This window comes from Hypanus sabinus, chromosome 11 (genome assembly GCF_030144855.1).
Source record: "Hypanus sabinus isolate sHypSab1 chromosome 11, sHypSab1.hap1, whole genome shotgun sequence".
NCBI lineage: Eukaryota > Metazoa > Chordata > Chondrichthyes > Myliobatiformes > Dasyatidae > Hypanus > Hypanus sabinus.
This window is the reverse complement of record NC_082716.1, coordinates 90649806-90674436: the sequence shown is the minus strand read 5'-3', so window position 1 is coordinate 90674436 and position 24631 is coordinate 90649806. Positions and strand designations below refer to the sequence as shown.

The 24631-nt window shown below is 43.9% G+C and overlaps 1 protein-coding gene across 1 annotated transcript in view; it reads right to left on the bottom strand.

Moving 5' to 3' along the window:
- imp3 (IMP U3 small nucleolar ribonucleoprotein 3) overlaps nt 1-24631 on the bottom strand; it is a 224374-nt gene that overhangs the window by 62794 nt on the left and 136949 nt on the right. The window contains exon 5 of the mRNA XM_059984900.1: nt 2486-2537. Coding sequence (XP_059840883.1) covers nt 2486-2537 — 52 coding nt within the window. The remainder of the gene's footprint in view (nt 1-2485; nt 2538-24631) is intronic.

Sequence of the window (24631 nt, the reverse complement as noted above, 5' to 3'; positions counted from 1 at the left end):
CAAGGGCTGCTTCAGAGTGCATGTTCAGCATGGACTGGAAAGCTGATTGCACCCCCCTCCCATCATTGCTGCTCCAGCCTCACAGCAGCATGACCTTGACCGACTCTCTGACATTGTTTGCTTAGTAGAGAAATGCAGCAGCTGTACACTATAGACATCTGTCAATTTTAAACCGAGATGGGGTGTTTAAATTCATTCCATACTGGCCTCTTCCAGCTGCTAACTAAGACAATAGAGATTTTCATTCCATACAAATGGAGTTTAAATCCAAATCAGAAAAATAAAGTTCCAACATATTAAGTTCTCTTTCATCTCCCTTTATTCAAGACTAAGCCATTTTTTTCCAATTAATAGTCACAAATGTCTGTACTTCTTTACAAAGCAGCATTTGCAATTCAAATAGCAGTCGTTTTAGCATTGGTGATGTGGATTTTAAATGTGTTTCTTAAATGATTTCAGTGAAGAATTCCATGAACTGTTTCTTTGTTAATGGTGCCAACAATGTGGGAATTTGGAGAGGTTGAATCAACTTCACCACAAAAAAATGTAAAAGACCAGAGGGAAAACAGTTTGTCATGCTTGAGAAAGCCACACTGACCCAAAACCCCACCCACTCTTCTGAAACATATTTTTCAAAACAGTGAACTGTACTTAATACACAACAGATCGCATGTTGTTTATTGTTCTGAGTGGAGGATACTGACAACTAGTTAACGATGCACAAAAATAAACAGTCAAATCTCACCTACAATCATTGCATTGAAATTGCAAAAATTTGTATATGTTTCACAAACTTGAGAAAATCTGCAAATGCTGGAAATCCAAAGGAACGCACACAAAGTGCTGCATGGATTCAGCTGGCGAGGCAGCATCTATGGAGAACAGTAAACAGTCTTTCGCCTCAAGAACTTTCACCAGGTCTCGGCCCGAACCCGTTGACTGTTTATACTCTTTTCCACAGATGTTTCCTGGCCTGCTGAGTTCTTCCAGCACTGTGTGGGTTGTATTTATGTTTGTTTGTTTCTCATCCACAAGCATCTTCATCACGCTCACTGAACCTTCAATATTCTTATCTACCTTCATTTGTACTACTTAGGGGTAGAAGCTGGCTTGAATATTCCCCGATCATAAAATGAACATGTCCCTCAGATAGTCTATCAGAGTCAAAGGTGACGAGATCTTTGGTCCTTATGGGGACAATGTGGCCAATGAGGGGTTCCAAGATGGTTTGGGAGAGGACACTGATACTGGTTCAGTGTCTCACCAGTGGATTGCGAAGATTTTGCAGAGACAGCACTGGTCATTCTCTCTGGTACTTGATGTACCTGCCTTAAATTCCTGTGTCAGGAGCACAACAGATCTGTAGCGTCTGGAGGCCAGGAGCAATGTGGCAATTCAACATCTGATCACAAGGAAATTAGCAGGCAAATTAGACAACTTTCGTTACTTTATCTAAAGTCATTAAAAACATTTAACATTTCTGATAGATCAGTTTTTTTTTATTCTGCAGTAGATTATCAAATGGAGATGTTCATCCTGTTTCAGGATATCAATAACACTGGCCCATTGCTCCTGCTGCCATTCACAAAATAGGTGCGATTGGGATTGTACAATAAGGACATTATGGATAAGATACCTTCCATATGGGGACAGTTGGGGGGGGGGGGGGAGGGAGAGGACATCAGCCCTCACCATCCAGGTTTGCACATGAAAATACCACTTTGCCAGGTAGCAACAGGAAACGGGTTTGCTTGTTATGACGTGGACGATCATGGTTTTTCCATGATCACGACTGTTTCTGGCAAATTTTTCTGCAGAAGTGGTATGCCATTGCCTTGTGCTGGGCAGTGTCTTTTCAAGACGGGTGATGTGGGCCATTTTCAATACTCTTCAGAGATTGTCTGCTCGGTGCTGGTCACATAACCAGGACTTGCGAGCAGCCACTCATACGACTATCCACCACCTGCCCTTATGGCTTTGTGTGACCCCTATTGGGGCTGGGGGCTAAGCAGATGACACACTTTGCCTGCAAGCTAGTGGAGGGAGGGAGCATCTGACTCCTCTTTTGGTAGAAGCGCATCTCCACCCCACCAGCATAGCTTAGTGAATCATTAAAGATACACATCCAGGAAAAGTGAAGAGAGCAAAACCATATAGTGCCAAATAATATTTAGTCCAAACTGCTGAAAGGTGGCACACTGGGGAGAATTCTCTTCAGTGTTTAGTAAACAGGAGGTCCCACTTTTCTGTGTGTTTACAGCTTTATATAGAAATAGCACATTGAAACTTAGAATGATAACAATGGCTTTGACTGAAACAAACTGATTTCTACAATAATTTCTACAATTGATTTGCTTTTGAGGCCTGATTGCATGGGTACCCATTAAACATTTAAGGAAATAGCAGCAAACAATAATGGGAAAGTCTTTAAGACCAAATAAGTGTTGTGTCTTAGTGTGATACTGAATGAAAAATGGCCACTTACCTTGTCACTAGGAACGCTGGATCAGTTACAACTTCTGGTCCAATTCGTATATCTGATATGACACGTTATGGAAGCTTCGTATTTGCATTTCAAACTGTACAACAGTGTGTATTTAATATTTCAGTAATATTATAATTATATTCTTAGATTAAGCATTGTTTACTTAAATAATGCATTACAGGTTATATGCAAAAATAAGTGGACTGCATACATCAATCATGACTATACCACATGGTATGTGCACACCTTACTGAGTAAAACACGAGGTTAAGACTCACATTCTAGACTCCCTTGTTCCCCCCCCCCCCCCCACCCTCCAAAGTAGTTTTAAAATTTTGTTTTGGAGTTACAAAATAGTACAACTATCATGTTGTCCTGACTTAGCTTATGCAGCTTCACATCTGGTACAGTTTTATTTAATTATTGCTCTGGTTCATGACTTCCAATATTTGTTTACTGAAAGGAACACAATAACAGACACATTATGATCCCTGAAACAGACCAAAATTCTAAAACACAATGCAAAAGAAACAACTTTGATTTGATTAGATAACAAATTATTGTTTCACAACTTAACCATACTATTCCACACATCTGAGGTAAATGATAAAGCATAGGACCCATTTTTTTACCCCTGAAAAGGAGATGTGTTATTGATTGGTCCCACTAGTAACTTAACAAATTAGGATTACAAATCCATCTCCAGTTCAGAGAATCTATCTTCTATATTGAACTGTACCCATTGCTCTTCAACTTCTCAGACAGACTCTTGGGGTTGAGGATGCCTTGCTTCCATTCCGGCTTGGAGAGTGGAAGATGCCTGTGCATAAAAGTTCATTGTACACATGTGGACTACCACACAGCTCTGACAGTGAGATCTTGCTCCATGGGCAACATCCACAACCAGGCTGTGGGTTCAGACTTCCCATCACCCACATATTTAGTCACACATAATTGTATGATTACACATAGATAGACACTGACACCATCCACAATGACCCAGCAGTGAAAAAGTTTAATCACAATGGATAAAACAGCATGTATCCAACAATATTTATAATGTTTGGTAAATGGAATCTGAATTGTATTTTTTGTACTCAATTCTGTTACAAGTAGGACCAAAGACATGACTTTGGACCACAATTTTCAGTTTGGTGATAAAACGATAGAAGTTGCAAGCTGCTCATTAGAAAACACACAATTTCCTTTCAGACAGCCCTTTAGCTTAACAATGAATTAGATTCACTACTGTTCTCAGATGGTAACAAGACCAATGTCAGAACTACATCACAGTGGGGTAGGTCACTTGCAGGGCAGCAGTGTCCTCACAATACTCAGTTTCATGGCTCTTCACGCCATGACGATACCTCATCTTCAGTCAAGGGAGAGAAAATCCTGGAAGCAACTGGCAATGTCACATTCTCAGGATGGCTTCACCTCCTCTGTCTATTTACTGTGTCCCATACCTGTTCCAGAAGAAAATCCAGACTGCATCTAGAATTCAACAGCATTTTCGATTAAAAGTAACCCTCATTTTGATAAAGCTGTAAGATCGAGGACTGTTAATACTGTTATGATCCAGCAACAATGAATATATAAATGAGACAGGATTTTTAAAACAAATAAAACATTAAACACTGCTAAAAAAAAACCCAAAAGTAAACAAACTACTAACTTAACTGGAAGTCAGCTGCTGTGCGGCAGCTTGAACAGTTCTTAAAGTAATAATGCGAAAATAATTCTTTAAAGTAGTATAGCAAAAAGTCCAAAATGATTTACACAGTCAGTTAAGGGAGAGACTTTCCTTGAAGTAATTGAATCCTCTTTTGCAACGCTACTGCTGATCCCAGCTGAAGTATGCTTTGCCAAGGGATTTACGATTGAAGGAAATAAAATAGTTTAAAAGCACTGACTTGCCCTTGACGAAACTCTGCATCCAACTCTTTCTGCTCATTTCTGGCAAAGCAGGAGTTATCATGGATACAAGTTACTAATTCCTCGTATGAACATTAAATAAAGGTCGAACCTGCTTTACAGCCGACAACACCAACTTTCCTCAATTCTTCCAGCTTCCCGAACTTCGATAAATCTTCACTCTCTGACTGGACCGAACTGACAGTATTGTAGCAAAACTGCCAGCAATAACCTTTGAGACGTAAGGCAGAAAGTAGAACTCCACTTTAAAACAAAACTGCGTCATAACATTGATTACACAGCGGAACGGAGTCACTGAACGAATTCAACCACGAGCTGCCCCATGTCACAGGCAGGGGTTCCCTTTTTATATCCTGTTGAAAAAAAACTATCACATGACCTCTCACTGGCAGGAAAACTACGTCACTCCACCATCACAAGACCATTACATCATGCCCAGCATAGCCTCAACTACATCATGGTCATGTGACAGGCACAAGATACCCACGGGTACGTAACAATACTAACCAACAGTATTTAGTTAGCAATAGGCCAATTACTTTGTTTTTACTGATTAAAAGCAAGCAGTATAAAGTTCTGTAGCAACAAAACTAGTCTTGGTTCAGTGAGAGGACGAGGTGAATTGAAAGATATTCTACAGTCAGTTAACGCTGTAACAATACTGAACTGCTCAGAAACATACTGTGTTGCCTTTATGGCAGTTATTTAGTTTATAATATTTTCGCTTAGTAATTCATTTGTTAGTATTTTCTAGTTAGAATTAGAATTGTTTAAAGTATATTCATTGCCTGTAAAATATATTGGCATGTGATGACGTCACATCCGGTTTTGCCGCGTCTTGTGGGAAAATACCGGTTTGGGATCAACGCGAGGGCGGGGACTCACATGAGGCAGACCCGAGCAAGAAGTTGTTTGCAAGCATTAGAAATCACAGTGAGAGCAACGCTGTAAGTTAATAGATCATCGATATGTTGAATTAAAATTTTAACGCCGATCCTGTTAAAAGTAACGACGGTCGATAATGTTTATGTTTTCGTTAGTTAAAGAGTTGCGGATAGTTTGCATTGAAGTGTATTTAAAGCAGTCAATGGCGTAGGTAAATTCTGCCTGTATGCTGCACTTTAATGTAATGTAGTTATAGTTTACTTTTACAAGGATTTACAATGTAAATGTGATATCAAGAAGGGAACAAATACTGTATCAATCTTGAATTGTTTTATCAACAGTTTTCACCATATGTTAATGTGAAGAGTGAACAGTAAATGGTTAATCTTACTGCGACCTTGTTTCATTGACTACGGTTTATCTCGGCGTTTAATTCGGCGTTTCATTACACCCGAGCGAGAACGCTACACATACATTCTGGAGAAATTGTTGGTAATCAAACCTTTCAGACTCATTGCTCATGTCTTTACTGCAGCATTCCCACAGAAGTCAAAAGCTTGCTGACTGCCGGATTTAAATGCAGCATCATTCAAGCTTGTAGCATCAGCCTCCTCTTTAGCCTCTGAAATTCAGAAGCTGCAATTCAGATTATCCTCATCTTTAAGTCAGGTTATCTGCACACCAACACCTGCCAAAACACTGTGGCAGAGTTGTGAAAGAGGAGATTACAGACAGGGTTAGGGGTAGAATCAACCATTGAAGCTGGCAGAGCAACACATCCCATCCAACGACAGTGACTCTTGCCTGCCATCACATACTTTAAAAAACAATAATACAAGTCGATTAGAAGTTGGAAAAGTATCTGCTAAATAGCAGTACCAAAATTCTATTAATGAAATAATAATCCTGTGTGTGCAACAATGACACACATTTCACAGAAGCAAAAAGAAAATTAAACTCAAACAATTCCATGAAGGGAGTAAATAAGACAATCCAAGAAACAAATACACAAGGAGTGGCTTGAATTCTCTTGCAATGATCTCTACAATCAAAAACACATTATGGAAAAAGACACTCTGCCAAAATGTTGAAGGGCAAAATGTGTTTGAATTGATGCAAAATTACAGAGAATCAGGATCCAGTAGATTTCAGTTAACTAGAACAACCAATTCTTTGGGACAACTTAAAAGGACATAAACTAAATCAAGAAAACAGCTAGGATTCCCTTTGTTTATTTGAGACACTATGCCCCTTAATAGGGACGGGAGACTGCAGCCTAACAGTTCCTAACTTGTGTCAATCATGTGACCTTATGTGGCCATTAGATACTACACTGTGGCTACGTCCACACTATACTGGATAAATCTGTAACCAAAGCTTTTTCTCTTCGTTTTTACCCTCCGTCCACACTAAAACGGCGTTTTCAAAACCGGAGCTTTTCAGAAATGCTTTCCAGGGTGGGTATTTTTGAAAACACCGCTCAGGCAGATCAGTGTGGACAGGGTAACCCGAGAAATCTGAAAATGCTGTCAGATGGCAGCGCGCCATTTCATTGTTTTCTTGAATGCAACCTAACAATTTCAGAACAGATGGCAATGAGACTGAAGCCAGAAGAGTTAGAAATGTACTCACCAAATACTTTGACCCATAACTTACTGAATAAATAAGTATACTCACTTTGCCCTGTTTTCTGTCCTTGCTCATATGAAGGTGGTTTACCTATTCATGCAAGTACTTCTCTGACAATAGATGTGTAACAGCCTAATGTAATATTGTATGGAAATACAAGATAATACTGATGCAGACATGTTTTACACATTTAACAAGGTGCTTTACTAATGCAACAGAGTTAGTCAGCTTTTCAATGTTCGTCGTCAGCCGGGTCATCCAGTCCGTGAACTCCCTGTCGGTTGCCTCCATAGGCTTCAGTATTTGTTTTTATTACTTTTGAATCCTCCGGTGCGAGAGCCAACAGCTGCCCGTCGTTTAAGTTTTTCCAGTCTGTAACTGAACAAGCACGCACCATCTTTCATGGCGAGATTCAACACCAAACATGTCGCTTGTTTTCGGTAGATGTGTCCTGCGCATGCACAGTAGGAGGAGATTCACCGAAATCTTCATCTCAATGTGGACAGCGATATTTTTTAAAGTGCATTGTGTGGATGCCTATCGTTTTTATACGAAAGCAGCATTTTCAAAATTATCCGGCATAGCGTGGATGTAGCCTTAGAGTGAAGTTTTTAAATATCCTCAGATGCTGTGTTTCTGTTCAAAGAAGTGATTTTTGCGACTGATAGTTGGCAAGAAATAAACAGGAGGACAATTTTAAACTGTTTTGCTCACTGCAGTTTCAAGCATTCTGGCTTGGAGATGGTCATAAGTGAAAATGAATCGATTTCATGATCTCAACAAATTAGGAACCATGATGAATTTGAATGCATAAACAACCATCTTAAGTGTTACAATGGAAATGAAAATCTGGAGGATGAAATCATCAAAAGCAATCTATGTCGATGTCTGCATTGATTTTGTTCATTTACCGTCCATCAAAGGAACACGACAGCAAGCACTGAGTGATCCCTCCACCAGTAACTATTAAGAACTATTACGGTTTTTTAGTACTGCAGCAGTTTTGATATTTTTAATTTGTTCTGTATTTCATTTAAATCCATTATTTATTACTCAGTTAAATCATAGCTTGTCTTTTATATATATATATATTTTTTAACTATTTTCACATGGCTTTGGCTAACTGATACAGTTGGTTCGTTAAGCCAAAATGTAGTGGTCCGAATGTGTTCCAATTAACCAGAAGCTACTGTATTTGGGAAAAAAGCATTATTGTTTATCCTCCATTACCAGTACTTGTTATCCTACCCCATATTATTTTATATTATCCTTAAATTTTAGTTTGAGCGTGTTCATTAGAATCAGAGCAATATGCCCACAGAACCTTTGGAACAATGAGTCCACACTGACAACACTGTCCCCATCTCCTGTATTCAGCCCATATCCCTCCAAGCCCTGGCCCTGCATCTACCTATCCAAGTACTTCTCAAATGACATCATTGTACCAGCCCAACCACTTATTCTGGCAGTTTCACATTCTCACCACCTTCTGCATGAAAATGTTGCCCTTCTCACCCTAAATCTAAGTCCACTAGCTTTGGTTCCTCTACCCTGAGGAAAAGATTTGTTTCTGCCTCTCACAATTTTAAATACTTCTATGAAGTCACCCCTAGGTCACCTACGTTACAAGGAATTAACAGCTAGCCTGGCCAACCTCTCCCTGTAATACCCTCATTCTTTCAGCGCTCTTTCCAGGTTAGCCAAATCTTTTCTCCGACAGGGTGACCAAAACTATAGACAGAGCTCCAAGTACAGCCTCACCAACAACTTGTACACAACAACAAATATCTGATCTCCTATCAGATGCTCTGACTGATGAAGGTCATCACCCTAAACACCTTTGGCATTACCTTGCCTACCTGTGGCAAGGTTTTCAAAAAAGTAAGGAGTTGTATTCCAGTTCCTCTGTTCTGTTATGCTGCTTGGTCCCTGATGATACATACTATGAACCCACAAAATGCTGGAGGAACTCAGCAGGCCAGGCAGCACCTGCGGAAGAGTACAGTTGACGTTGTTTCGGGCTGAGACCCTTCAGCAGGACTGGAGGAAAAAAAGAGATGAGGAGTAGATTTCAAAGGTGGGGGGAGGGAAGGGAGAAACACAAAGTGATAGGTGAAACCAGGAGGAGGAGAGGTGAAGTGAAGAGCTGTTATGTTGATTCATTTAAAGAATCAGGGCTGGAAAAGGGGAAAATCTAATGGGAGAGGATAAAAGGCCATGGAAGAAAGGGGAAGGGCGGGGGCAGCAGAGAAGGCAATGGGCAACAAGATGAGATGAGAGAGGGAAAAGGGGATGGGAAATGGTGAAGGTGGGGGTGGGGGGGGCATTACCGGAAGTTTGAGAAATCGATGTTCCTGCCATTGGGTTGGAGGCTACCCAAATGGAATACAAGGTGTTGCTCCTCCATTGTGAGTGTGGCCTCATATGGCCTCCTCTACTGTCATGATGAGGCCACACTCAGGTTGGAGGAACAACATTCCCACTTCCCATTCCATTTCCAATATGTCAATATATGGCCTTCTCCACTGTCATAATATTGACATACTGGAATGGGAATGGGAAGTGGGATTAAAATGGGTGGCCACTGAGAAATCTCTTTTTCTGGCGGATGAAGTGTAGATGCTCGGTGAAATGGTCTCCCAATCTACATCGGGTCTCACTAATATACAGGAGGGCACACCAGGAACAGCAGACACAGTTTATGACCCCAAAAGACTCATAGGTGAAGTGTCACCTCAGCTGGAAGGACTGCTTGGGGCCCTGAATGGTAGTGGGGAAGGTGATGTGGGGGCAGGTGTAGCACTTGTTCCACTTTTTCAAAGTTATGTGCTAGTAGGGAGAAAAGAACAAGAGTCAAGTAGGGAGTGATCCCTGTGGAGAGTAGAAAGTGGTGGGGGGGGGGGCAAGAAAGATCAGCTTGGTGGTGGATCCGTTAGAGATGGCAGAAGTTACGGAGAACTATGTGGTGGACGTAGCTGGTGGGATGGTAGATGAGGATAAGAGAAACCCTACCCCCAGTAGGGTAGTGGGAGAATGGGGTAAGAGCAGACATGCATGAAATGGAAGAGATGCGGTTGAGGACAGCGTTGCTGGTGGAGGAAGGGAAGCCCCTTTCTTTGAAGGAGGAGGACATCTCCTTCATTCGAGAATGAAAAGCCCCATCCTAAGAGATGTGGCAGAGATGGAGGAATTGAGAAAATATCATTTTTACAAGTAACAAGGTGGAAGGAGCTATAGTCCAGGTAGCTGTGACAGTCCGTGAGTTTACAAGGGGTGATTGATAAGTTCATGGCTTAAGGTAGAAGGAGTCAAGTTTAGAAAACCTAGCACATTTATTTTTCAATGTACTCCCCTCCTACATTTACACACTTAGTCCAGCAGTCGTGGAGCATACGGATCTTGGACCTCCAGAAAGTGTCCACAGCAGGGGTGATTGATTAGTTCATGGCCTAAGGTAGAAGGAGATGAGTTATACAGCTCTCATTAAATGCACATCCAGGTCAACTCTTTGAGTGATTATGCAGAAAGCTTGAAGTTAATAACTCATCTCCTTCTACCTTAGGCCACGCACTTATCAATCATCCCTGATGTTATTAACTGATGTTATCAAACTTTCTGCATAATCACTCAGAGTTGAACTGCATGTAACGACAGCTATATAACTCACCTCCTTCCACCTTAGGCCATGAACTTATCAATCATGCATCTGTGGATACTTTCTGGAGGTCCAAGATCCGTATGCTCCACAACCGCTGGACTAAGTGTGTAAATGTAGAAGGGGACTATGCTGAAAAATAAATGTGCTAGGTTTTCTAAAATGGACTCCTTCTACCTTAGGCCTCTAACTTATCAATCACCCCTCGAATAATAGACATCAGCAGATAAGCTGTCTCCAGAGACAGAGACAGGGAAATCAAGAAAGAGGTGTTGGAAATGGATCAGGTTAATTTGAGGGCAGGCTGGAAGTTAGAGGCCAAGTGGACGTGAAGTTGACGAGCTCCACATGGGTGTAGGAAGCAGCACTATTGCAGTCTATAAACTGTACACTGGTTGATTTTCCGAAATACATCTGTACCAAATTCCTTTTGCCACTCTTCTGCTCATTTCCCTAAATGATCAAGATCCCCAAGTAATACATGATAAAATTCTATACTAACAATTTAGTGATCAAGTCTTGCACATTCACATCCATGACATATAAATCACTGATACAAGGGTCCAAACACTGACCCGTGGCACACCACTTGTTTCTAATTCCTTTCCAAGAAACAACCTGCAACCATCACCCTTTGCTTCCTCCCTCTGAGCCGATTTTAAATCCACCTAATCAAATCTCTCGAGATTCAGTGAGACCCAATCTTCTAAACAAGCCTGTCTTGAAGGCCCTGGTCAACAACACCACTGTTGTTAGTCGAATCATAGGTGGTATAAAAACAATCTCTCACTCTATATCAGCAAGGCCAAGGAAATGACTATGACTTCAGGGAGAGGACACCAGAGGTCCATGAGCCAGTCCATATCAGGGGATCTGAGAACTTTAAATTCCTCAGTGTTATCAATTCAGAGGACCTGCCCTGGTCCCAGCACACGTGCAACTACAAAGGCAGTGCCTCTACTTCCTTAGGCTGTAAAGATTCTACATATCACCTAAGACTTTGACAAACTTCTATAGATGTGTGGTGGAGAGTATATTGACTACTGCATGGTACAGAAACACCAATGCCCTTGTACAGAAAAGCCAATGAAAAGTAGTGGATATGACCCAGTCCATCACGGATAAAGCCTTCCCCACCTATGAACACATCTACATGGAGTGTTGCCCCAGAAAAAGGACATCAGGGACCCCCACCATCCAGGTTATTGCCAGGACTTGAGAAACTGAGTTACAGAGAAAGGTTGAATAGGTTAGGACTTTATTCCCTGGAGCGTAGGAGAATGAGGGGTGATTTGATAGAGGTGTATAAAATTATGATAGAGTGAATGCAAGCAGGCTTTTTCCACTGAGGCTAGGGCAGAGAAAAAACCAGAGGTCATGGGTTAAGGGTGAAGGGGGAAAAGTTTAAAGGGAACATTAGGGAGGGCTTCTTCACGCAGAGAGTGGTGGGAGTGTGGAATGAGCTGCCAGATGAAGTGGTGAATGACTTTTGACATTTAAGAAAAACTTGGACAGGTATATGGATGAGAGGGATTTAGAGGGATATGGCCCAGGTGCTGGTTGGTGGGACTAGGCAGAAAAATGGTTCGGCACAGCCAAGAAGGGCCAAAAGGTCTGTTTCTGTGCTATAATGTTCTATGGTTCTATGTTCACTTCTTGCTGCTGCCTTAGGGGAGAAGGTACAGGAGCCTCAGGACTCACACCACCAAGGTTCAGGAACAGTCGTTACCCCTCAACCATCAGGCTCTTGGTCTGCAGCGGATAACCTCATTCAACTTCACCTGTCCCATCATTAAACTGTTCCCACAAGCTATGGACTCACTTTCAAGGACTCTTCATCTCATGTTCTCAAAATTATTGCTTATTTATTTATTATTTCTTTTTCTTCCTTTTTGTATTTGCAGTTTGTTGGTGTGTTTTTTTTTGCATATTGGTTGTTTGCCCGTCCTGTTGGATGTACTCTTTCACTGATTCTGTTGCATTTCTTTCATTTACTATGATGGCACACAAGAAAAAGAATCTCAGGGTTGTACATGGTGACATATGTACTTTAATAATATACTTACTTTGAACTTTGACTATCCAGTGCCCTACCCTCATCTACCCTTTTAATTTATTCAAAGAACTAAAAGATTTGTAAAGCACAACTTTCCATATCAAGCAATTCCAGTTAAGAAATTTACAGCCTTACTAAAGACAAATTTATTTTGGCTTAAACATGAACACGTGGCAACACACCACTTCTAGGGAAAAAAACATGGACTAGTAAGATCATTCTGAGACCTGGCCCTGCCATGCACAGATCAAAATGGGGAACAAAATATATTTATTCACAACTGTGGCTCATGTCAACATGTGTAAAATTCTAAAGCCAAAGCAATGTGCACAATGATAGGTTACCAACATCAAGTAATTTGAATCCATCATAAGAAGCAACCTCATCCTTTACAAAAACACATTTAGTCCAAAAGTACCAAGATGGAATAAACACAACTTTGCCCCATTGGAGAATATGCTGAACTTACTTAATGCTTGAATGGAATTATTTAGAAATCTACAGCTTGAAAGTATCATCATTATATTGATTAAATTGTTAGGAATGTGCTGGATGAGGATTAATGCTTGTAATGAGGAATAAAGACAACAGACTAAAAATACAATTAAAAACATGTTCTGATAGGTTAATAAATATTATACTACATTAGACTAGAAAATTAAAAATAAGCCAGAAAAGCAAAGAAAATTTTTCTGAACATTTGTAGAAGTCATAATGTCCCCTTACTTTGTAAAGTTCAGGACAGCTGCAATCAAGTAACAGAGATTGTGTTCATAAAGCAGTCCACTAAAGCAATGAGCAATGATTGCTGCATTCCATGAACATTTATTGAATATTGAATACCCCACACACCCCTCACACAAACTCTTCTCCCTCCTGCCATCTGGCAAAAGCTATCGAAGCATTCGGGCTCTCACGACCAGACTATGCAACAGTTTCTTTCCCCAAGCCATCAGATTCCTCAATACCCAGAGTCTAGACTGACATCTACATCATTTATTAAATTGAAATTTGTCCTCTACTGTGCCTATTGTCTTAATTATTGATTATTTATTAATTAATTATTCTACTGCCCTGCATTGTTTTGTGCACTTTATGTAATCCTGTGTAGGTCTGTACTCTGGTGTAGTTTTTGTGTTGTTTTACATAGTCTAGTGTAGCCTTGAGTTGTCTAACAGTCTAGTGTAGTTTTGTGTTGTTTCATGTAGTACCATGGTCCTGGAGGAACATTGTTTAGTTTTTACTATGTACTGTACCAGCAGTGTATGGTCGAAATGACAATAAAAAGCAACTTGATTTGACTTGAAGTGCCCATGTTAACTTACTCATGCATTTCACTTCTAGCACTACTTGTGACCACTGTGAGTTTCTGTAACTCTATCTTGATATCTATCTCTATCAAGAAGTCTTGATGGAAAGACCTGTCAGTCAGTCAGAGTTGACAGCTACATCGAAAACTCCATCACGCTAGGCACTGGTTCCCCCCAACCCGCCCCCAGGGTTGCGTTCTCATGCTGCTGCTGACTCACGTCTGCACTGCCAGATCCAGCTCAAACCACACCATCACGTTTGCTGATGATACAACAAAGGTTGGCCTCATCAACAACGATGAGTCAGGATACAGAGAGGAAGTAGAGAGGCTTCACAAATGGTGTGAGAGCAACAACCAGTCTCAACTTGGGCAACAGAGATGATTGCAGACTTGAGGAAAGCACAGGTCAACTGCTCTCCACTGCATATCAACAGGTCAGCCATGGAAAGTGAACAGCACCAAGTTCCTTGGTGTGCACAAAACAGACGATCTAATCTGCACCAACAACACCTCATCAGTCAAGGCAGCAAAGCAGCATCTACACTTTCTAAGAAGACTGAGACGTGCGAGGCTCCCTGTGCTCATTCTAACAACTTTCTGCAGGAGTACCATCGAATATTCTATCTGGATGCATCATAGTGTGGTGTGGAAACTGCAAAGCATCGGACCACAAGATCGTACAGGCAACCACCACCCAGAGCACAATGGGGGCCTCCCCCTCCCCTACTTGTGCATTTTACTAGGAAAACTGTATAGAAAGGGCACAAAGCACTGTTAAGGATCTCTACAACTCGTCCCACAATCCCTTTAACCCACTGCCATCTGGAAGGAATTTCAGGAGCATCAGGATTAGGACGGCCAGACTTCATAACAGCTTCTTCCCTCAGGCTGAGACTATCAAATACCCTGCCACAAATGAGGGCTATCACAAGGTCAGTGAGCTGTTTACTTTTGCTGTGCACTTCACATACATTTTGAATTATACCTTCATGATACACGTGTCGTACATGCTGTGTGTGAATTATGCATTGTAGGTGCACCGTGGTCCAGAGAAACTTTGTGTCATTTAGTTGTGTATACATACAGTCAGATAACATTAAACTTGAACTTGAATTTGAGATACTGCTAGAGCACACACTCAGAATATACTAAGTGATTACAAATTTTTTTTGCTGTTTCTGTTTGAAAACAGGGCAGTTAACTTGCACACAGAAGCGCCCCCCCCCCCCCATCACAAATCAGATGAAGATATGATGCCCGGTTTTGGACTCAGTGTTCTCTTCAGTTGACCAGCTCATCTGCACTTTACGTCCAATACTTTCAAACCATGGCCAGGATCCAAGTGACAGTTATTGCAGCCACCCTATCCTCTGTCTTTGACTGCACATGTCATAGAGCTGGCAGAGGTAAGCGATGATAGATTGTTCACTGGCATGTCCTTTCCCCAGCCTAAACTGTACATTACTGAAGTCTCTGATGCCCACAAGGCAGACACCAGGGCTGGAATGAGCTACTTCCCATTTCCCATCTCAGTTATCTGGGATTTCAAAGGGAGCACACCAGGCCTCTGCTTTCTCAGCTTCCTGCAATCACACAGTCATGAACTTTCCAAACACCGTGCCAAAACAGACTAAAAAAAGTATCGTTCTCACTTTCTGGGCCCACAAGAATATCCAGGGTATTCCAAAAATAGCCCAGTTTCACTTGGGAACAGGACTTGCTGCATGGGAAGTTATAATTATACAGACTATAACCATTCAAGTTATGGTCTTTGTCAAAACCACATGGTTAACTTTTTTTTATATTAAGCTCTGAAATGTAACCCTTCACATGCAAAACTTTCCTCCATATTTTACACTAACCTTAATTCAGAAGGGATTGGTCTCCACAATCAGTCAGATCTACATGAGGCGTTGCATCAGGAAAGCAACATCTGTCAAAGATTCCCATTATTACGGTTAGCTACCATCAGGAAGGAAGTGCTACCAAGTTCAAGAACTGCCATTTCTCTTCAACCGTTCAGTGGTTATAGTATACTACAAACCTAATGCAGTGCCTCCTCGCCTGCGACACACAGAGACTGAACTCCTTTTGGACTCAGACTGAACTGCAGAGGACAGGGAGGAGATCTGGCCCCTACACATATAGCATGCCCTGGTGCTCATGAACCAGATCCCCCAGCTACAGGGAAATAGCCTTACTGTCTTGTGAGCAGCCTCGGAAGAGATGAAGGCTATGGGAGTAAGCCCAGAAAGCAAATCTGGAGTGGAGCCTGAGGCAGCTGTACATCACTGAACGTCCTTCCTGCAGCTAAGTTGGTACCAAACGTATTGCTTTGTAAGCTTTCATTTGGTAAGACAGAGGGGGATCTTGACAACTGGGCATCTCAGGATCTCCACACCTTCCGCCCAGGCTTGTGATGATCATCACCATCACCCATTGTCCTTCAAGACAGACGGATGCCAACCACTGATTACATCACATTACGATGAACTTTATCTTTTTTTGTTCTGATAATGCTGTTTTCTTGTAAATATTTGTGCATAACTTATGCTTAATTTGTTTGTTCTTGTAAATCCTGCTTATCTGATGCTATTTTCCTGTGATGCTGCTGTAAGTTTTTCTTTGCACCTGTGCATAAATGTACTTATGTGCATGACAATAAACTCCACTTTGAATTCAAATATGTGTTTGCTTTGTGGGGAGGAGCAGGGGCAGAAGAAAGAGAAGCCCCTTACAATTAATTTATTGACAACTACTCTTTGCAAAAGATTGTGTTGCTTCACATTGGCTGACATCACTTATCTCAGGAGTATGGTTAGCCTCACACAAGCAGATCCCATTCACGCAGTCCTGTCATCCAGCATACAATTTGCCAAAGCTGGGTGCAATTTTATTCCATAAGAGTGCCAGTATCTCACTCAGCCACCATGGGTCTCCTTACATCTGGGGTTCACAAACTTTTTCATGCCATGGACAGCGACCATCAACCCAAGGAACCCCTGCCTTATGTTGCTGGGCAATTGTGCTTAGCTGATCAAGGGATTCTAGTGATATTTCCCTTTGTAAGCTGTATTACTGAATTAGGCTCACAATGCTTTCAGCAGGAGTTAGAAAGCTGGAAATCTGAAGGAAAAAAACAAGTGTTGGTAACACTAGACAAAGTCAGTCAGCTTCTGAACAAAGAAACAGTTAAAGTTTCATGTCAGATACCTTTATCAAAACAGTTTGCCAATTGAGTATTTCAGACCACAAACCACCATGAAAGGATAACCTTGCTCCATCTGAAAGTTTATGTAACCACAACACCAGAAGATATAGGAGCAGAATTAGACCATTTGGCCCACTGAGTCTATTCCACCATTTAATCATGGCAGATCCACTTTTCCTCTCAGCCCCAATCTCCTGCCTTCTCCCCATAACCCTTCCTGACCAATCAAGAATCCATCAACCCCTGTCTTGGGAAACTGCAATGCTGGTCTACTTGGGGAAACTGGGGGCCAGATCTGATGAGCAAGAACTGGAAGGACTACTTGTGAGCACAGAACGCAAACATTTCTTCAGTTAGGGTTGAAGAAACAGGACATCTCATCACACCCACACATTCCAAAATACATTACAAAAGCACTTAATGCAAATTCCCTTCTCTCCACCATAACTGCGACACAGCGTAATCCATCCCACACAATGTTCAATCTGAATCACCATACACTAGGGAAGCAGAGTCACTGTGGTAACATCCCAACTCACAGAATTGTGGGCGTTAAACCACTGAGTGGGAAAGCATGATACTTGGATACTCATTCAGAATCCAGCCCGTTGATCATCTGGGCACAATTAAAACTTGCATGAAGACAAACTACATGTTCAATAACAGTACAAGAAAAACAGACCACTTTTCCCTCAAGTTTGTTTTGACACAGTGAAATCATAGCAGATCCATGTTCCAATTTTTCTATTCTCATCTTTTCCCTAAAACCCTTAATAATACTGGTCATAAAAATATTCTCAGATTAAATATCAAAATTTCATTAATATTAATTGCTTTGTGAATAATTCCAACTTTTTCAAATACATACAATCGTTTGACACCCAATAAGCTGAAAATTTTCAAGGGGTTCTGTCACTAAGTTGCAAATTCCATTAATCAAAGTCCAAGAAAACTCCTGTTTATTAACCTTCACTCAGTTAATCACCATTATAATTGCTCAGTAGGCTTGCAAAAATAAACAAGCATTCAAACCAACATTACATTATTCTACACATCAAGAATCGAACACTCAAACAGAACAAACATTATGCACTACAAATATATGAAACTGTTCTGTGATCCAATAGGGTCATTGCGCTACTTAAGTGTTGCTGAATTACACTGTCAAGGAAGGATGACCAAATTTCCTCTGGATTCCTGCCAACCTCAAGTTCGATCAAAATCACACCAAGATAAGCAAGTGTACAAAAATGGGGAAAGTTTGAAGAAAATTAAAAATATTTTTCTAGAGGATTTTCCATGAAATAATTACTAGCCAAGATTGTTGTGCATCTGGTCTTTAACAGATTAAATACATCTTTTCTTTCCCCAATTAAAGAACAAAGGCATTCAATCAGTCATCAAGTTGTTGGGCAACAGCATAAATACGAAAAACAGTCAGTTCTTTGCACCATCAACACTGTGTAAGCATTGACTCAACAAAGCAGCTCCCAATTGATAACAGAAGGGTAAGAGACAGCAAGAACAGGCCTCAATGGAGCAGCAGATCAAATTGCCTTCAAGCCATTCAAATTTATTCCACTTTTGCCATGCTCTTCAGGCACTAATTTGGAGATGATTCTGCTGTCCACAGTTCTTATATTCTTCAATTTAACCAAGATATTTTTGAATAATTTATCCAGAACATTTTGCATTCCCAAAACTCCACTTCTAAGATCTTTGGAAGCCAGTGTATTTGGTTACAAAAATGTAAATAACTTGTTCTTTAGTCTTAGCATTACTAATCATCAGTTTAGTATTTTGAACAGCCCTTTTAAAATGACCCTCACATGACCCAACTAATACCCTGTCAAAATATATTTGATCCGATTCAGTACAAATCTAACCTACCTTTAAACCTATCCTTACACATAACAATTTGTGCAACTGTTTATTTAAGCTCTGTTGTACACTTCGCTGGATTGAGAAATACCTTTTTAATTTGTGCTTCTGGTGCTCACATAAATTAACTAGTATTTGTCCACATTAACTGCACCTTCCATCTTCCCCAGTCTGAGTTCATCCTCCTTGCCAAGCAAAGGTTACAATCAGCTACAAGAAACAATTACTTTCAAAATGTCATTACAGTAGACCATTCAGACCCTCAGATCAGTCCTGCCATTTAACATGGCTAATCTGATTTGTAGCATCAATTTTGATCTCCTCTCCATGCAAAGTAACCTTTCAATCCTTGCTTATTAAGTGACAATCTACCTCTACCTTAAACATATTCAAAGACCGCTTCCAATATTGAGAATTCCAAGATTCATAAAACAGCGAGAACAAAAATTACATCTCCTCTTTTGCTCAAATAGGCAATGCTGTAGCGGTGTGCTACACGCAGCGCTGAATTAACGACACAGAGTTGGTAAACTGCAGTTAAAGAAGATTTTATTCGAACTTCGCGGCTTCGCTTTAAAGCCTCCCTGATCCTGCCCTCCCCGGGCGCAGATGCTGTAGGAGGCACGTATTCACAGTCCCGCGCGAACTTTTCCTTTTGTTAGTGAAGCAGACCTGGCGCCCTTTTGGGACTGGCTTTTATGCCAGCACGCTGGCTATTTGTGAGCCGGTTCGAGTGCGCTAGGAAGTGGGTCGCTACATAACCCCCCCCCCCAGAACCGGCGATACACCCCCCAATGTCCACAGTCTGGGCCAGAACCTGCTTGGGAGGTCGGCCTCTGCGCTGCGGTGCTGGAAACTCGACCGGTTGCGCCAAGTCCACATGGGCCGGTTTGAGTCGGTCCACCGTGAAAACCTCCTCTTTCCCCCCAACGTCCAGCACGAATGTGGACCTGTTGTTCCTGAGCACCGTAAACAGCCCCTCGTAGGGCCGTTGCCTGCCCCTTCGTACAAACACAAACTTACAGTTCTGCAGGTCTTTGGGTACGCAGGTCGGGTTCTGCCCATGCTGCGAAGTTGGGACGGGGGCCAGGTCACCAAGCCTCTCGTGTAGTCTGCCCAGGACTGCTGTGGGTTCTTCCTCTTGCCCCCTCGGGGCCGGTATGAACTCCCCGGGGATGACCAGGGGTGCACCGTACACCAACTCGGCCGACAAGGCGTGCAGATCGTCTTTGGGCACCGTGCGGATGCCGAGTAGGACCCAGGGAAGCTCGTCACCCAGTTAGCTCCTCTCAGGCGGGCCATGAGAGCCGACCTTAGGTGACGATGGAAACGCTCCACCAGGCTGTTCGACTGTGGGTGGTAGGCAGTGGTGTGGTCTAGCTGTGTCCCCAAAAGGCTGGCCATTGCTGACCACAGGCTGGAGGTGAACTGGGCACCTCTGTCGGAGGTAATGTGGGCCGGTACACCAAAGCGAGATACCCAGGTGGCGATCAGTGCCCGGGCGCAAGATTCGGAGGTGGTGTCGGTGAGCGGGATCGCCTCTGGCCATCTTGTGAACCGGTCCACGATAGTCAGGAGGTGCCCACGATATCCACATGAATGTGGTCGAAACGCCGGTGGGTAGGGTGGAACTGCTGCGGCAGAGCTTTGGTGTGCCGCTGCACCTTGGCCGTCTGGCAGTGCATGCACGTTCTGGCCCATTCACTGACTTGCTTGCGGAGTCCGTGCCAAACGAACCTGCTGGAGACCATCCTGACGGTTGTCATGATGGGGGGATGCGCTAAGTTATGAATGGAGTCCAAAACGTGTCGCTGCCAAGGTGCCGGGACGACGGGACGGAGCTGGCCGGTGGCGACGTCACAGAGTAGGGTCCTCTCACCTGGGCCTACGGGGAGGTCCTGGAGCTGCAAACCGGAGACTGCGGTTCTGCAACTCAGGATCTCCTCGTCTGCCTGCTGCGCCTCTGCCAGTGCCTCAAAGTCTACCCCTTGGGAAAGGGCATGAATGTTAGGGCGAGAGAGCGCGTCCGCCACGACATTGTCCTTACCCGAGATGTGCCGGACATCTGTTGTGTATTCAGAGATGTAGGACAGATGGCGCTGCTGGCGGGACGACCAGGGATCAGACACCTTCGTGAACGTAAAGGTAAGCGGCTTGTGGTCCATGAACGTGGTGAATGGCCTACCTTCTAAGAAGTACCTGAAATGCCGGATTGCCAGGTATAGCGCCAACAGTTCCGGTCGAAAGCACTGTATTTGAGCTCGGGTGGCCGCAGGTGTTTGCTGAAAAACACCAGGGGCTGCCAGCGACCCGTGATGAGTTGCTCCAGAAGCCCACCGACTGCCATGTTAGATGCGTCCACTGTGAAGGCGGTAGGGACATCCATTCTGGGGTGCACTAGCATCGCAGCGTTTGCCAAGGCTTCTTTCATTTTAATGAAAGCGGTGGCGGACTCCTCATCCCAGGTAATGTCCTTGCCCAGACCCGACAGCAGGGCGAACAGGGGGTGCATGATTCGGGCAGCTGAAGGGAGGAAGCGGCGGTAGAAATTTACCATACCTACGAATTCCTGAAGGCCTTTGATTGTAGTGGATTGGGGGAAATGGCGGACTGCGTCTACCTTAGCGGGCAGAGGGGTTGTCCCGTCTTTAGTAATCTTGTGACCCAGGAAGTCAATGGTATCGAGTCCGAACTGGCATTTGGCGGGGTTGATTGTAAGACCGTACTCACTCAGTCGGGCGCAGAGTTGACGGAGGTGGGACAGATGCTCCTGACAACTGCTGCTGGCTATGAGGATGTTGTCCAAATAGATGAATGCGAAGTCCAGGTCGCGTACCACCGCGTCCATTAACCGCTGGAACGTCTGTGCGGCATTCTTCAGGCCGAACGGCATGCGGACAAATTTGAAAAGGCCGAACGGAGTGATGAGTGCTGTTTTGGGGATGTCGTCCGGATGCATCGGGATTTGATGGTATCCCCGGACAAGGTCCACCTTGGAGAAGATCTGTGCACCATGCAGGTTTGCTGCAAAGTCCTGAATGTGTGGCACAGGGTAGCAGTCCGGTGTTGTAGCCTCGTTCAGCCTGCGGTACTCGCCGCATGGTCTCCAGCCCCCTGTCACTTTGGGCACCATGGGCTGTCGGACCACCGGATGATCCCCAATTCCTCCATCCTCCTGAACTCCTCCTTCACCAGTCGGAACTTGTCCGGGGGAAGCCGCTGAGCACGGGCGTGGAGGGGTGGTCCCTGGGCCGGGAAGTGGTGCTGTACGCCGTGTCGGGGCATGGCTGCTGTGACCTGCGGTGCCAGAACCGATGGGAAATATGCCAGGACTCTGGTGAAGTTGTTATCAGACAGCTTGATGGAGTCGAGGTGAGGGGCTGGCAACTGGGCTTCTCCCAGGGAGAATGTCTGAAAGGTCTCGGCGTGGACCAGTCTCTTCCTGGGCAGGTCGACCAGTAGGCTGTGAGTCCGCAAAACATCCGCACCCAGAAGCGGTTGGGCTACGGCAGACAGTGTGAAGTCCCATGCGAACCGGCTGGAGCCGAACTATAGCTGCACCATACGGGTGTCGTAGGTCCTTAATGTGCTGCCGTTCATGGCCCTCGGGGGGGACCCGGTGCCCTGTTGCGGGTGTCGTAACTCGTCGGAGGTAAGACGCAGATCTCGGCACCGGTGTCGACCAAAAAACGGCGTCCCGACCGCTTGTCCCACACATACAGGAGGCTATCCCGATGGCCAGCCGCCGTAGCCATCAGCGGCGGCTGGCCCTGGCGTTTCCCGGGAACTTGCAGGGCGGGCTACAGCAGCGGGCATCTGCGCCCCACTGCTGGTGGTAGAAGCACCATTGTTCGTTGGGCTCCTCACCCCTGCCTCTGGGGTTAGCGGGCTCTGTGGCCGGGCCGGGTCTGGTTTGCTGCTGGGAGCGTTGCCTGGTGATCAGTGTGATGGACGCCCCACTCTCCTTTTTGGCATTCCACAGCAAGTCCGCCCGGGCTGCCACCTTCCGGGGGTCGCTGAAATCTGCGTCGGACAGCAGCGGGTGTATGTTCTCGGGCAGCTGCTCCAGGAATGCCTCCTCAAACATGAGGCAGGGTGTGTGTCCGTCGGCCAGAGACAACATCTCATTCATTAAAGCCGATGGAGGTCTGTCTCCCAAGCCATCCAGGTGCAGTAAGCGGGCAGCTCGCTCACACCGTGAGAGTCCGAAAGTCCTTATGAGCAAGGCTTTGAATTCCATGTACTTGCCATCCGCTGGGGGAGACTGTACGAACTCCTCTACCTGGGCCGCTGTGTCCTGGTCGAGGGAGTTCACCACGTAGCAGTAACGTGTGTCCTCTGAGGTTATCTGCCGAATGTGGAATTGGGCTTCTGCTTGCTGGAACCACAGGTGAGGTCGCAGCATCCAGAAGCTTGGCAGTTTCAACGAAACTGCATGAACAGATGCGGCGTCATTCATCTCCGGTCCAAATATTGTTTGGACCGTCGGGGTCACCAATTGTAGCGGCGTGCTACATGCAGCGCTGAAATAACAACACGGAGTCGGTAAACTGCAGTTAAAGAAGATTTTATTCGAACTTCATGGCTTCGCTTTAAAGCCTCCCTGATCCCGCCCTCCCCGGGTGCGGATGCTGTAGGAGGCACGTATTCACAGTCCCGCGCGAGCTTTTCCCTTTGTTAGTGAAGCAGACCTGGCGCCCTTTTGGGACTGGCCTTTATGCTGGCGCGCTGGCTATTTGTGAGCCGGTTCAAGTGCGCTAGGAAGTGGGTCGCCACAATGCCTTATTTTTAAATAGCAACACTAGGCTCTAGATTCCCCAAGGAGGAAACACCTACTCCAAGATTTCAAATAATTCAGTCAAGTTCCCTCTTGCCCCAAAAGACAGAAACCAAGTCAATTCAACTCTCCTCAAGAACTACTCACACATTATTGGAATACAATTAGTCCGAACTTCCTTCCGTGAATTAATTCCTATCCTTAAATAAGACCAGTACTATACACACTATGCCAGGTGGAGTCTCATTGGTCCCTGAACTCAAGCAAAATCACCCAAATTATGTATGCAATTCTCCTCATAAATAACATTCAGTTAACTTTTCTTACAACTTCTTGTACTGCCCACCAAATTCATACAAATCACAAGAAATACTTTATAATTAAGTTATTAGAGTTGTTTTTATTCTAAAATGGTAAGTAACGAGTGGGAGGAAGCCAAAGGGTGATAGCAGATAATTGTCTCAAGAAGGGCAACACCTGTCACTAGTGGTGCACTGCAGGGTCGGTGTTCGGCCATGGTAAACCGGATCAGCAAATTTGCAGATGATACCAGGACTGGGGGCATAAAGGACAACAAGGTTGGCTAAAAAAACTTGCAAACTGATTGAAACCAGCTGGAAATTTTACTGAAAAGTGGAAGATGGAATTTAATGGAGACAAATGTGAAGTGCTGCACCTTGGCACAGCAAACTTGGGTCGGTCTTGCACAGTGAATAGTGAGCACCTAGGTACATGGTACAATGGAGGGATTTGGCCCACAGATCCATACACAGATTCAGATACCCTGAAACTGATGCCACAGTTA